Consider the following 14638-nt stretch of genomic DNA (forward strand, 5'->3'; position numbering starts at 1 on the left):
TTGAGTCAATGGGGAAACTCTGGAGGAGTCATCTTAGGAGAACCAAAGTTACACCTCAGCTGGCATACTGACACCACTGTCAGCTAGCTCTGTGTTGGCCCGATACCATGGAAGTATAGATACCCACATTTCTCCCCTGAAAACAGTCACCATTCACGATTCTATAGCAGGTCCTGGGCATGACTCAGGAGATATATTCCCTTAGCTGAGGTGCTCAACAACAGAAATCCCTACCAGATGCTTCAACCCAAGAAAATCCTAACCACTAGGTATCAAATAACAGCAAACCTTCCAAAACTCTGGGTATCTGATAGAACTCCATACAATGGAGAGAAGTGACTCCTTATGGAGAAGTAGGGGGTGGGAACACATACTCTTGGCCCCTAGTCCTACCAGAACCTTAGTTGACCAAGAGAGAAGAGAAATCTAGGTCAGCTGGATCCCATTAGCAACCCGGGGAAAGGTGGGAGAACACAGCACTAATTAGGAAGCCCTTGGTTTTCCCCAAATATTTCTGCAGTGTCTCATGACCCTGCATCACACACAGCATCTTCAGCTTCTTATACTGAAAAGAGCAAAGCTGTGCTCCAGCACTCGGGGCGGGGGAGGGGCATGGAAGTGTGAGGACAGGGTGCACTTCACCTTGTGCCAGCCTGACCTGCTTTACTCTGTTTAAACCAAATTCTGAATCTTGGCTTATTTTCCTGAAATATACTCTTCTGCTAAAAGGAAGACACAGAAAAAACAAAGAAACAGAGTTGAAAAACCTTGCACTGACTAGAGAATTTTGGCTAATCTAAGTTTTCTAGCAACCTTTTGCTATTTATATTATCTGGAAAGACACACAAGTCCATTCTTTTATAGGCAAACAAACCAGTTAACCTTCTAAAGCTTAGGAATGAAGGAGAGGTGGCTGCCTCTGATGAGTGAGCTTTGTACCAAACAATTCAGGAAGGTACAGATGCCTTTATGTCCAAGGCACGGACGCCCTTGGCACCTTAAGCTTCGCTAAAGCCACTGAGATAAGATTGAAACTGAGGGGAGAGTAGGGTGCGTGCCTGTATTCCCTGCACTGGGAAGGTTGGGGCAGGAGGCTCAGGACTTCAGAGAGGGACAGCCATCATGGCAGGAGTTGGACTGCATTTCAGAGGCAGTGTTAGGGAGACAAGCATGCACATGTGAGGCTTTTCCTAGGCCATCTGAAGCAGCCTGCTGACACCAGAGCCAGCTCCTAATTTGCTTTTATTAGGTGTGGCGGTAGGGTCATAAATGATAGTTTATGCAGAGCTTTACCAAGGGCAGTGTGGAAGGGGTGGCGATTGGTACAGGGTCCTTGGGGAAATCTGGCCCCCATAAAGTTTGGCTAACCTTAATTAAAGTGCAGGTTTCTGTACTCACAGTTGTGTCAGCCTGGGTAGCTTGAATGCTTTCACAGGAAGCTGGGTGATCCTGTTTTTGCTCAGACGGAGAGTCAGCAGTGACCGTGACAGACCATCAAATGCTCCAGACTCCAGGCTGCTGATGCGGTTGCTTGCCAAGTTGCTGGAATGATTCAGAAGAAAAAATGTAGTGGCAGTAGGAGCCCTTCTTCACTCCTTACAGCACCAAACCCAGCCGGGTCTGCTAGGAAATGTGCTAAGACACACCCAGAGGGACAGAGCTCCACTGAGTTGTTTATCATCTCAAGCCCATCCCAAGTTGAAGACAGGGGACCTGGGAATGCTGGTAGCAGACAGTCTGATGAAGAGTAGACATTGAGGCAGGCCTTGCTTCAGCACACAGCATATTGTGCTTATGCTGGTGGGAACAACACTAACCTTCACCCACACCAGCTGCACAGCATGAGGCCTGCCTCAAACGAACCTGTGGGACTCCTTCACCACCAACTAGTTCAGACTGACACAAAAGCCCTAAAAGTAAAAAGTTGATTGGGAGGCAAGGTCAGTGGGTTTTACACTTTGGAGAAACAGCCTTTATTTAATCTTGAAGTGGGTCTGACTGTATGATCTGCATAATGAAAATGTGCAAACCATTCATTTAAATATTTCTAACACCTTCAAGAAGTACTTAGAGACCTCTGTGAGTCCTTCAGAAAACAAGAGATACATCTTCACAGGGCTACATGTTGTTCATGTCGGGGAGCCTCCTCCGACCAAACAGCAGGAGACTCTCAAAATACACCGCAATATACAACTCAGATGCAAGAATCTCACAGAACAAATTCTACCAAGTAGTAAAAACACAACACAGAGCCGAGAGGGCCACTCCACACCTCTCTTCCTGCCTTCCCCAGACAAAGTCCTAAGTGAAAATGAGACAGACAAGAGGGAATCTTCAACCAAAATGGGGTGCCAAAAGGGAGTGAAGCACTTCTGTTCCCGCCATCAGGCAGCAGCCCAGAGCAGGGCACACGAGGACTCTGCAAGTGGGGCTGGGCTGTTTGTTCTTAGCACTCCAGATTAAAGAGCAAACGGCTGATGAAGACGGAGCAGTCAACAGCTGCCAAGTAGAAAGTGCCCTCTGTATCTGTGCAGGGAAAGGCAATGCAACCCAGGGTAGCAGTTGGTGGCAACTGTGTGCCACTTAGGAAGCACCAGGTGGTAGCTGGACACTTCTGGAAAGTTCCCTCCCAGGGCTTTATGAAAGCCAAGACCTCTTGTTCCCAATTCTTGTGCCTTAATGAACCCTTGAAAGTAATCACTCCTCTCCCTGGAGTCTCAGAATGACTTGGAAAAGATGTGCAAATGTCATCCTTCCTGAGAAGATGGGTCACGGTGAGTTTGAAAGCAGCCTTGCAAATGAGCTGCAGAATAACTCAGAAGCAGCAGCAAGACAGGATGAAATGCATTTATAACTAGGAACTGTTTCTTTAGCTTTGGTCTTCAGATTCCTCCAGCAAGCAGGATTTTCCTACCTGCAGTGAGTGGATTAAGGTTTAACTCCTTCATTCCTGTTTACCATCCACTCGATGTGAGCCAGGTATGGAGACATGTTTTTGTTTGGTTGGTTTTGTTTTTTTTTTTTTAATAGACATCTAAAACTACAAAGCTGGGTAACTGCCCCCTCCAAAAGGGCCAGCCACAACATGGTTATTGAGATGGAACCTGTCTCCCTGTGATGTGTACCTGCTCACCATCCAAATACTTCCTCCAAGTTTCTCTGGGAGACAGCTCTGAACATGACAGCAAAACTAGGCTTGTAAGCAGAGAGACTGGGCCTGACTCCTGGGCTCCACACTGAGGGCAAGTCCCTTGGATAGCCAGTTAGCCTTTCTTACCTGAGGGCAGCCCTCCACCTGTGACGCCACAGAGAACTACAGGGTTTGGAAAGCTCTAAAGTGGGTGTCCAAGAGATCATGAGTAGACACCACTCTTGGTCTGCCAAAGGTCTGTATGACCTCATGGACTTAGCCAAGCCAGGGCCAGAGTGAAGTACCCCTCCTGTGTCTAAGACTGGCCCAGGGCAGTCATTACAAGGCCTGGAAACTGAGGTACATGGTATATGGACAGTAGAGACACTTACAGCTCCCTCAAACGCAGGCCATTGGGGAAACACGAGCTCCGGATTTCCGTGATGTTGTTCAAACTTAGATCCAGCACTTCCAAAGACAGGTATGACTTCAACTGGCGTCCATCCACACTGAAGATCTTGTTGTGTTGCCTGGGACAGAGCAGAGGATGAAGCAGCAAACTCTTACATTCCCCACTGTTTGTTTCTGTGATTTTACTTTTACCTAAAATTACAATTCAGTAACATTAAATGTGTGATCTATTCCTCTTTCTACTCCATTATCATCTGCTGGCTCGGGGTTATATATAGGCTTTTCTGTACAGAGTAGGCTCTTCGTCTAAATATTGTGCCTCAGTTGTTCCACCCAAGAGGTGAAATAGGGTGGTGACATGCCCAGTGTCCAGTGACAGATGATATGAAAATGCACCAAGCTGCCCCAATCTAACCCCATTTCTGATCTCTGGTGTCTGGTCTAGCACTGTGACTAAAGACTGCAAGCACCAGAGCCCAGAGCTCAACTATTTGGTATTTTTAAAATGTATTTATTTTCATGTTATGAGCACTGGTGTTTTGCCCCCATGTATGTCTGTGTGAGGGTGTCAAGTTTCCTGGAACTGGAGCTACAGTTGTTAGCTACCATGAGGGTACTGGGAATTGCACCCGGCTAATGGAAGAGCAGTCAATGCTCTTAACTTCTGAGCCGTCTCTCAAGCCACCCACTCCCAAAGAGCTCAGTTTAGTCCATCTGAATACATCACAATATAAGTTACAGTCTTCTGACATGTATTGTATGCCATGCATGAAAACAAACAGGATTATAGAAAGTACAAAGATATGATGACCAACCTGACTCTACAATGAGGCAGGAGCTCATTGGTGGGCCCAGCTAGAACCAAATCCCTGAATCTCTGCCCTTGGTGACTTTGGGCCTTGGCTTTCTCATCTGAAGGATGAGGCCACAGCCTGCTCTCTGAAACCACACTAAAGCACCTGGAGGGCACTGTAGTGCTTAACTTCTTTCTACAAAACCCCAAACCTAACCAACCAGCATTAACAACTCATCTGGAGAGAAGCAACGGCCAGCAGGGGGTGAGGGTTGGGCACTGATTGGGCTTGACTCTTGCCAGGAGGGGTCACAGTGAAGTTCCCTGTGTAGTAGGTATTGCTGGGACTGTGGATCCCAGCCATGCACTCTGCCAGCTTTGAGTAAACGGGGGCAGCTCTCCAACCAATCGAAGGCCTTCTGAACTAAACCCAAAAGAGTCTGGTGTTGCTTACCAAGTGGCATCTCCTTTAAACAAACACTTGACCAAATCAGTTCCAACAGGCATAAACAAGGACCTCTTTCCCAGAAGCTCTGGGACTCTCAGGCTCCTTTGTTCTCTCCACAAGTCTCCCAGGCCCTGAAACTCAAAATGCATTCGTACAACTGTGCTGAGGAAGAAAAACTACCTCTCTAGGTTCCTCCCCAAGCCACTTCCTGAGTTCTTCATTAAATGGCTTTAATAAAGGCAGTCTCTTCAGTTTTCTGATTCCAAAAGGAAAATAGAAGCTTTATTATGTAAAGTATGAGAAGAAAAAGAACAAGAAATAAAGGCCAACAGCACTGGGCCTCATCCGGGAACCCTGAATATAGTACCAGGGAGCCAGGAACAGAGGGCCTGGGCAGAGAAAGGACGGGCTCCACACAAAGAATCTGACACTCTGAGAACTGACACAAGCAAGCCCTGGGACACAGTCTAACCTCTCTCCTCTCCCTTAGACCTCCTCTCTGTCTCCTCTGTCTTTGTCTTTTGTCTCTCACTTTTTTCTTCTTACTTGGCAGTATATTTATCCACTGAACCGCATTCTAGGCCCCCATTCTGGATAAATGCCAGTGTGAAGAAGACAAGACATTATCACACAGTGGGAAAAGTTCCCCACTGTGCAGAGAAGGCAGCCATGGAGATGGAGACATTGTGGGAGTAAGGCATGAGCTCTGGGAAAGAGGAGTCAGGAAGAAGTTTCCAGGAAAGGCTTGAGAGAAAGCCTGAGACAGGAAGAGCCAGGTGGGGCGATAAGGAGCAGGGTCAGACTTAAGAGCAGGCCTGTCAGAGAGCACTCTGGGCCAAGTAAAAGGAGTTTGCCACAAGAAACGGGGCAAGAGAATTAGAAGAGGGGCCTCAGGAACCAGGCACCACACCAAGAGAAGCATCGGGTGGTCAATGAAGACAGCCCAGTGAGCCTCCTGCAGTTGGTTCCCAGCCCTGTAGCCTAACAAGCCGGCTGGGGCACCAGTGGAGCAGGGGAAGCCACCTGGAAACCAAGCTTGGGAACCAAGGTGAAGGCTCAGAATAGGGTCAACTTGCAGATTCTGCATATTCCACGCCTGAAGATTTAAGCAAATGCATTTATACAAGATACTCAGGAGAAAAAATAATAATCAGATCTGTACTACGCATAATGCAAACTTTCTTTTCATCATCTCCAAAACAACAAAGACAATGATTTACAAAGTACTTGCACTGTCTTAGCTATTAAACGTAAATCAGAGGTAACTTCAAGTGCCATACACAGGTACATGCAAAGACTGCATTGTTTTACATACAGAACCGAATCATTCAAGGTTTAGGTATCTATAAAGAACCACTATGACTTGACACAAAACATTCTTATTAAAATATCAGCAACGGGGGCTGTAGAGATGACTCAGATCTCTTCAGAGAACCTGAGTTCATTTCACAGCACCCATGTCAGGTTGCTCACAACAGCCTATAACAGTAGCTCAAGAGAGCTCTAAATACCATCTCTGGCCTCTATAGCCACCCTGAGATATGGAATACAGTCACACAAATGCACATATGTACTCACAAAGAGAACTAATGTTTTCAATCAGCAGAGGACTTAAATGGACATTCTCCAAAGAAGACACACAAATGGCCAACAAGTATCAGTATTTTTAAGGGACATAAGTCATAATTAGAATAGCTACCCTCAGGGGAACATGTGTACATGAGAATGTGGAGATACTAGACTATGGCAAGCAGTGGGGAAGTGAAGGGTACTTTAGGAAACAATATGACCATCTAAAAATTAGCTCAGGACCACCATCTTTTAACAACCCCCAAACAGAAGGCAGATCTCAAGAGGACACTTTCACATGTTCACACAAGTGTTATTCAGAATACTCAAAAGATGAGACAACCCAAACGTCCAGTGGCAGGTGAATAGATAAAGAGAATGTGATAAAAGTATAGCTGCCTTAACTATGTATATCACCTCATATGGGATCACATAACTGAATTACATACAGTGCCTGTGCTATGCATGTTCACATGCACAGAAACACAATAGCTTACATTCAAAACAACTGTCAATTACAAACTCCAGTGTTTTTATTGTACTGCTAATAGATACACCTAAGAAATGCTTCAAAATAATGTATGACTTATTGTCAGTAGATGTTTCATTTGTGTACCTATTTTACACAACCACTACACAAGCATTTAATGCCACCATTGTGCAAGTTTTCAGTTCTTATAGAAACATGATCTAAAAAACAAAGACTTAAATTTTCCTGTCACTTCTGAGCATGTATCAAATTAGTATATCACTGAATAATATTCAAATGTTACATCTTTTCTTACTTGTTTCAGTTGCTGATTCCAGTTTTATACACACACAAAAATTGTTCCATGAATTTTGATTTAAATTTTTAAATTACGATAGAATTTCTAACAATTTGTGCATGGACTAAATTTACTTCTACCATTTTGCACCACATACATAAAATGGCATTCTTAGCACTAACAATTATAATTTTTAAAAAAGATTTATTTGTGTATGTATGCACATGTGTATATATGGTGGAGATATGCAAGCCTGGATCTCTCAGAGCTGGAGTTATAGGTGTTTGCAGAATACTGAGCATTACATGGGCACTAGGACCCAAGCGATAACCCTAACCATGAGAACTACAAGTCTGAAGTCAGCCTCAACTATAAAGAAAGTTCTAGAGAGTTCTAGGTACCCTGTGCTACATGATGAGAGCTGCAAAAAGGAAGGGAGGGAGGGCAAGCAGGCACTAAAAAAAAAAATGTAGAATACAAAGATGGTTGCAAAGTCAAGGGCTTTTCAAAAGAAAACAAGACAATGAAGATTGGTTGGTAATGGCCATGGAGTTTTAGTAGTGCAGGATAGGAAATGGCTTAAGAGCAGTTAGACAACAACAACAAAAACTAATAAATTTACTGCTAAATTTTTAATATATATTTTATCACAATTTTAAAACAAAACAAAATAATAATTGTTGGTTCATGAGACCCTTTGAAAACAAATTACTGTAGTCCCTGACTTATGGCCTCCAAGGCACAATATCTGTCACAGGCCTGCCTAACCTTCTCCTCCCCTTCATATGATCTGCCCCATGTTTTCCCCCACACTGCACAGGTCATGGATGCTTCTCCAGAGACCTACTTTTTCCATCCCTGACTCCCTGTTTTTATTTTAGTGTCATCTCCTGGTCAGGCCTTTCCTGGTTATTCTTTCTAAAATCACACACCTGCAAGTACCTTATCACCTGCCCTGTCCTTCTCCAGGCTCTAACTGTTATCTGGTAAACTGGGTGCTTGCCAGATAACAGTTAGAGCTTATCTAGTTCACCATCTTTCCCACCATGGCATGGTGCCATGAAGAAAGACACGCCTCTACTCCCAACTGCCTCCAGAAGGGTAAGGGTTGCAGGATAGGTGCTCAGTACAGGTCACCAAGAATAAATGAAGATATGTATTCAAATGGGATTCATCAGCACTCTTACAGCAGAAACTGCCCAAGCAAAGATCTTCAGGCAGAATCAACAGGAACAGGAAGGAGTTTGACATAGCACCGATCGTGTTACAGCCCTGCCCAGATGCCAACACCTGTATCATGTCCAAGGCAGCCCAGCTGCTGAGAACACACACCACACTGTCTCTGGAGCTTCATCTCTGCTGTCAACTACAGTCTGGGTCCCAAGCAACCCTTCCTGAACCCATCCAAGTTCAGAGTGTGGATGTTGAAGCTCTGATCCTGCCAAGTTCTGCACCCTCCTTTAGGGACAATCCATAGATATGCAATCTATGAGATCCTGACACCTCCACCCAAGAAGGGGCACCCTTGCTCTGAAACATGCCACAGCCCTACTGAAGATGTTCTGTGAGTATTGTCACCCAAATTCACAACCTGGTGGTATCTCTAGGTGTGAATCTTAAAAGAGTCCCATTTGTAGAGTATGAAGTTCCTATAACTATGGGCTGATATGACCTGACATTTGCCAGCAGTTGTTCATAAAAATGAGTCCTTGTTTTATTAGTCACATTGTATCCTCAGAAGCAAGCTATGGATCTATTTTATACTAAATGTTTTGAAAAAAAAGTGAGTGAGAACAATGAATGGATGACTGGTTCCCTTCAATTCCTTTGCAACATTTGGACGCAAACAGGCAAGCCTGGCTCCCCTCTCTGGAACAAAGGACTGAGTCAGAGCTCTCAGCTCCACTTAGGAACCAGGCCTGCTTCAGCTGCAGAATGCCATCCCCAGCTGCTAGAACAACCAAGCTGTCTCAAGGAACCAGACTTCAAAGCAAATCCGACACTGACCCCCAACCAGCTGGGGTAGATCCCCTTCTCACTTCCACAACAAGCTCATATCCTTGACCCATAAAAGCCAAACACCTCCAAACCCATTTCTTCTTGGTGGCTAGCCATCCCTTCTAGCTCTCCATTCTTCCTTAAGTATAGAGAAAAATGACCAGCATTCAGATCACACAGGAAAGCCATTCCACCTCCCCCCTGAAAGCAGAGGGACTGCAAAGCCCATCTGATGCCCCAACTCAGGACAGCACACTGCTTAACAAAACTCCCTACTCTTTTTATTTGTTTGCTTAGGAGTCTCAGAGCCCAGGTCAGAAAACACTCCATTCTTAATGAATATCCAAACAAGTCATTTTCCACCACTGTTAACCTAAGAGCTCTCTTCCCTAGCAGGTCCACACTCATCTCCAAGTTCATCAATGCATCAATCGATGCATGTCATATACTCAACCCTGGGCAAAACAGTCAAACGAAACAGCAACCTAATCAGATAAATATGCCTACCATTTCTTCTTAGATGGTTCAAAGCAATGAACTCGTGGCTCTGTTGGAATTTAATTGACTGAGGTCACAGCTAAGATGCAAACAGAGCAGAGAGGCAAACCCAGAAGAACTTGAGTCTTGGCTTGGCCCACTCAAGAGATTCTCCCAGCAAACCAGGTGGCCCAGTCTATGCCCCAACTGCACAGGGTTCTACATGAATAGCATGTGTTACGGGACCTGTGGGACCGAGCCTCAGCAAGCATGGCAGATGGGAGCAAAGGCCTCACAATGGAGGGAAGGAGTGGATCCCCAGAGACCACCTTCTCACAGCTGCTGTCAGAGGGTTACATCCATCTCCTCATGGGGTGGGTGATGCTGCAAAAGGACACACAAGTTTACAGAAAGCAATGACAGTGCAAGGCAGGGGACAGCATTGTGCTATGAATAATGTCAATGGCTTCATCAAAGGAACACTCAAAAGGCCAATGATTCTGCAGCCAGGAATTTCGGGTAGTGGGTGGCAGCCTAGTCACATGACACTCACTTCCAACTAGTGTCAGTTTACCTCTGGGCTGCCCTCTGGGGTAAGGAAAACTTAATACAGCAGAAGTCCATTAAAGCAACACCTGTTGAAGGCTTCAAAAATAATATCAGTCTTCAAAGGAGGAGGGTAGGCATGATAAGCTCCCACCACTTGGCTACATTTTCAGAGCTGATGTTAAATTGGACAGTAAAACAGACCGAGGCATGTGAAACCAACACTTAAGACTTTTTATCATGAATGTTTGTTCCACTACACCCTGTGAAAGCCTGGTTCACGAGATCCCCTTAGTAGTGGAAAAGATCTTATGTCACTGATCACAGCCAGGAGAAAAGGGTGAGTGGATCAAAGGCACAGGGACATGTTAGGTTGAGTGGAAATTTCTGGTTCCTGAAATTATGCACCTATTGTCTTTAACAGCAAACTTACTCTATAATAGGCCAGGTGGTGAATAACTTAAGTTTTGTGGGCCATCTGGTCTTTGTCACGACTACTCAAATTCTGCTTCTATAATGTTCAAGCAGCGTACAATACACAATTTTTAGCATGCTTGTGTTCCACTGAAACTTGACTTACAGAAACAATTGGTAAACCAAGGTTGGCTACACAATATCATTTGCCACCTTCTTGGTAGCAGGACAATTAGCTTTGGTTTCTAGGAGAGGCTCTAATTCTAGGTCTGCTACAGTTTTGAAACTGTGTGTCAATCTGCTTTCTCAACCTGGTTTATCAACCTGCAAAATTGGGCTAAACATTCCTCTGCAGAGATACCCTTCCTTTCTTCCTCTGCCCATGTCACTATTATGACGTCACTATTGCAGTCTTTACTGACTATGTATTGTCTAGCTTTTCAGAAAGTAAACTGAAAACTAAATTACCAGTGTATGTTCCTCAAAGATGACCCAGGTTACATCATAGAGCCAGTGGAAAGAGACAGAGCAAAGAGGCTGCCATGGAGAATACGGAGAGCCACCCTGCAGGTCTCAATAATTCTCCCAGCCATTCTGAAGCAGGCTGAAGGTAGCCAACTCACTAGTCCTCACATCCATTCCCTGACTGTGGATGCTTAACAAGAAATACAAAATCTTCCATAATTTTCAATCATCAAGGTTAGCAAAATCCAAACTACAGCACTTTGCTTGAACCTCTAAAGAAAACACAATCTAGACCTGAATAGGAAAAGGCTGTTCCATACCTAATATACCTCCGACTCTCTCACCTCCAGTCCACCATCCCCACAGTGATCCTGGGAGATAATTCATCAAACCCTCCACCAGGGCAGCTCTGACTACTTAGAGCATTCTGCACACCAAAGCTTTGGTCTGGAATTCTGACACTGCCAGGTAGCAAACAGCTCACTGCTTAAACTTAGCAGGCATTCAAAGTCTGGTCAGAACAACTGAAGGCACCCACCCGTCCATAGGTGCCATGGGAAACTATAGTGTAGCTTAACACATCATACATGTAACTGGCACATTGTGAGACAATTGGAGACCCACCAGCACTGAGGGTAAAACTTAGTGCAGCACTGAATGACCCTCATGCTATTTAGGGAGGAATTTGCACCAAAGACACAATGCAGATGGTTAGTTCAAAACAGGGCAGGTCACATGATACTAGCAGTTATTTATATATATAAACATTTTTACAATATCAAAGCCACACTGAGAATTTTATGCATAAATTATGCATGCAGAGTTCAATGTATTTTTATAAAAGGTACATATACAATCCTCATGAGCATCACTCAGATCAAGACAGAAAATTGCCACCTCCCAGTCTCTTAGCTGTTATTTTTCTCAAACCAAAAATAATTATGCCAATTTTAGTGCTTTATATACACTTAATTATTTCACATAAACTCTTCTATATCTGACTACTTTCACTCACGTTTTGAGATCCATCCAGACTGTTCTTTGCATGCATGTCTTTCTGTGTGTGTGTTACAGAGTCTGGGTATGCAGCCCTGGCTGGAACTATTCTTTCCTAAAGCTTGAGCCTCCCTCCCTCCACCCTCCTGGGATGCCATCCCAACTTCAGCATGCTGTTTCTACTGAAGAAATACACAGAGATTTGTTTTCTCATTCCATTTTTTTAAGCAATACTTGGGGTGTTTCCAGCTGTGACTGCTGTGAAAATCATAACCATGAACACAGATGAGTCTTCTGAACATGCTTGTGGGTGCGTAGCTGTGCGCTCTCTGGTAGGCATGCAAGGGCCAGTCCCAACATTACACCTGTCATCAGGCATGCACATCGCCAGCCTCACATTGACACTGGTAGCTTTCGTTAAGACTAAATTCTCCAAGGTTGAAGTGAACCTGAGAAATGGTTTATTCCAAGTGCCCATTTCCTGCTGTTTCCTTTAACCATATTCAGAAGTCACAACCTGCCCACCTTCCCCAGCCCCACATTTTTCAGTAAAATGTATTGCAAGGGCCAGTGAGATGGCTCAGTGGATAAGGACACTAACTGCCAAACCTAACAACCTAAATTCAATCCCTAGAACCTACATGGTGGAAGTGACCACTAAACATTAGCTCTTGAATGATAATATCTGTCTCTAAGTGTAAAAAAATTAAGTGTTGAGAATATGGCTCAAGGCCACAGAACATGACCACGTTCAATTTAATTATCTTGTTTAGGTGTTACTTAGATGAGGACCCAACGAGCACCAAGTGGTGATAACAAAGGGAAGATCTAAGTTGGCAAGAGTAATGTCAAGATAAAGGCCATGTGCATCCTGAATACAAGGCCCAGGAGAGTCTTAAACCAGGTGAGCACAGGAAACCTTGGCAGGTCAACCTAGAGAAAAGGTCAGCATGACAAGCAGAAGGATTGTTGCCCCACCTGCCTGTTTTACAATCATCTTCCTAAAGTGAAAACCAAAACCATCTGTCCCATTGTACAGACTGACAACCTGCTTGAAGACACTGGTGTCTTACAAGAGATGTCCCAGGCCAGATGATCTGGTGGACAGGAAGTGAGAATCAGCATAAGCAGGTTTCTTACTCACTGACTCTCTCCTTCCCTGCTGCTAGTGAATCACCCGTTCCCTGGGGAATTTTGGCAGATTCTCAGCCTGGCTGCAGATGACGTTCTGGATCTGTTTATTCAGGTGGAGACTGGATAAAAACAAGAGCAGCCCAGTGGCAGGATAAACAGCCTCTGCCAGGCAGGGTCAACTCTCCTAAGGCAGGACTGGGCTATATCAACCAAGCTCCCAGCCAGCTCACTTCCTTCAGGATCACTGACCCCGCCCCCTTGGGGGTCTCAACAGACAGTTTCCATTAACTCGGAAAAAAGATCTGATGCCTCAAGCCCATGTGAATGCATGTCTCAGGGACCCTGCTGCAGCAGATAATACTTGGCCTACCATAAGGCCTCCAAGTATTCAACTAGAAGCTCCAAGCTTGCAATGAAGAAACCCAGGGACATAAAACGATGGCCAGCACTAAGTCCAGAGTGTGACCCAGCCCAAGCAGAATTGGTTCATGAAGACACAGTCCAAACTGTCAGGTTATTGCTGCATTCCATAGGAAGATTCACAAATCAAACAGTAACAAAGAAATGCTCTGAGGAAAATGTGCATTGCTGGGTGAAAAGGCTTCCTAAAACACACTTCTAAAGAACATTCTGAGAAATTCTGAGAAAATAAAAACAAGATACAGGAGTTGTCAAGAAGGAAGGAAGACAAGGAGGAAGGTGGGATAAGTAACACTAGAGTCTCAGGTAGTTACTGCATATTTTTCAAACCAATAGAATATTCTATACCAAGAGTGAAACTTAACATAGCTACACACTTATCTAGGGGTAATGTATCAATATTGGTTCATCAAGTATAAACAATGAACCACAGTAAGCTCTGGGGTGGGGCTACAGGAGTGCTCTGTACTTTACAGTTATTCTACAAACCTGCAACTGCTCTAAAATTATATTAATTAAAAATAAAAACTCGGCCAGATGTGGGTGGCTTGTGCCTATAATGCCAGCAACTCAGGAGACAATGCAGGGGAAGACTGAGCTTAAAGTAACCTAATGCTGCAACGTGAGACCCGGTCTCAAATATCTGCCCCCACCTCAAAAAGTCTCACCTCAAAAAGTCTCCTGGAGTATTTTGTATGCTCAGTACTCAGAAACACCCTTATAATACAGAAGTTTCTCTACCAGAGTTTGTTGAGCAAACACGTGAATTACAGCTCTAGCTCAACCTCCTGACAATTACACAAAAAACAGAGGTAAAGTCATACAACCTATTATATTTTTTAACAAAGAAAATGAATTAAAAATAAAGCAGACAATTAACTTTCTTTTCCAGGTAAGGAACCTACAGGCAATTTTAAAGAAAACGGTAGGGAGAAGTGAGTTTCTGAGTAACTCCTTTCCAGTATTCACTTAGCTCCAAACACTGAGATTTGTGAATGAGTCCAAGTTAGCAAGGATGAGACATTGCTAGATCAAGAAAGGCTGGCTAATGTTTCTTCTTGCCTGGATCT

General features: G+C 44.3%; 1 protein-coding gene across 1 annotated transcript in view; it reads right to left on the reverse strand.

Annotated features, from left to right (window-relative positions):
* Lrig1 (leucine rich repeats and immunoglobulin like domains 1) overlaps nucleotides 1-14638 on the reverse strand; it is a 100460-nt gene that overhangs the window by 25943 nt on the left and 59879 nt on the right. The window contains exons 4-5 of the mRNA XM_051203423.1: nucleotides 3523-3660; nucleotides 1399-1542 (exon numbers count right to left, since the gene is read on the reverse strand). Of these exons, the coding sequence (XP_051059380.1) occupies nucleotides 1399-1542; nucleotides 3523-3660 (282 nt within the window). The remainder of the gene's footprint in view (nucleotides 1-1398; nucleotides 1543-3522; nucleotides 3661-14638) is intronic.

Source organism: Phodopus roborovskii, unplaced genomic scaffold (assembly GCF_943737965.1).
Source record: "Phodopus roborovskii unplaced genomic scaffold, PHOROB, whole genome shotgun sequence".
Classification (NCBI taxonomy): domain Eukaryota; kingdom Metazoa; phylum Chordata; class Mammalia; order Rodentia; family Cricetidae; genus Phodopus; species Phodopus roborovskii.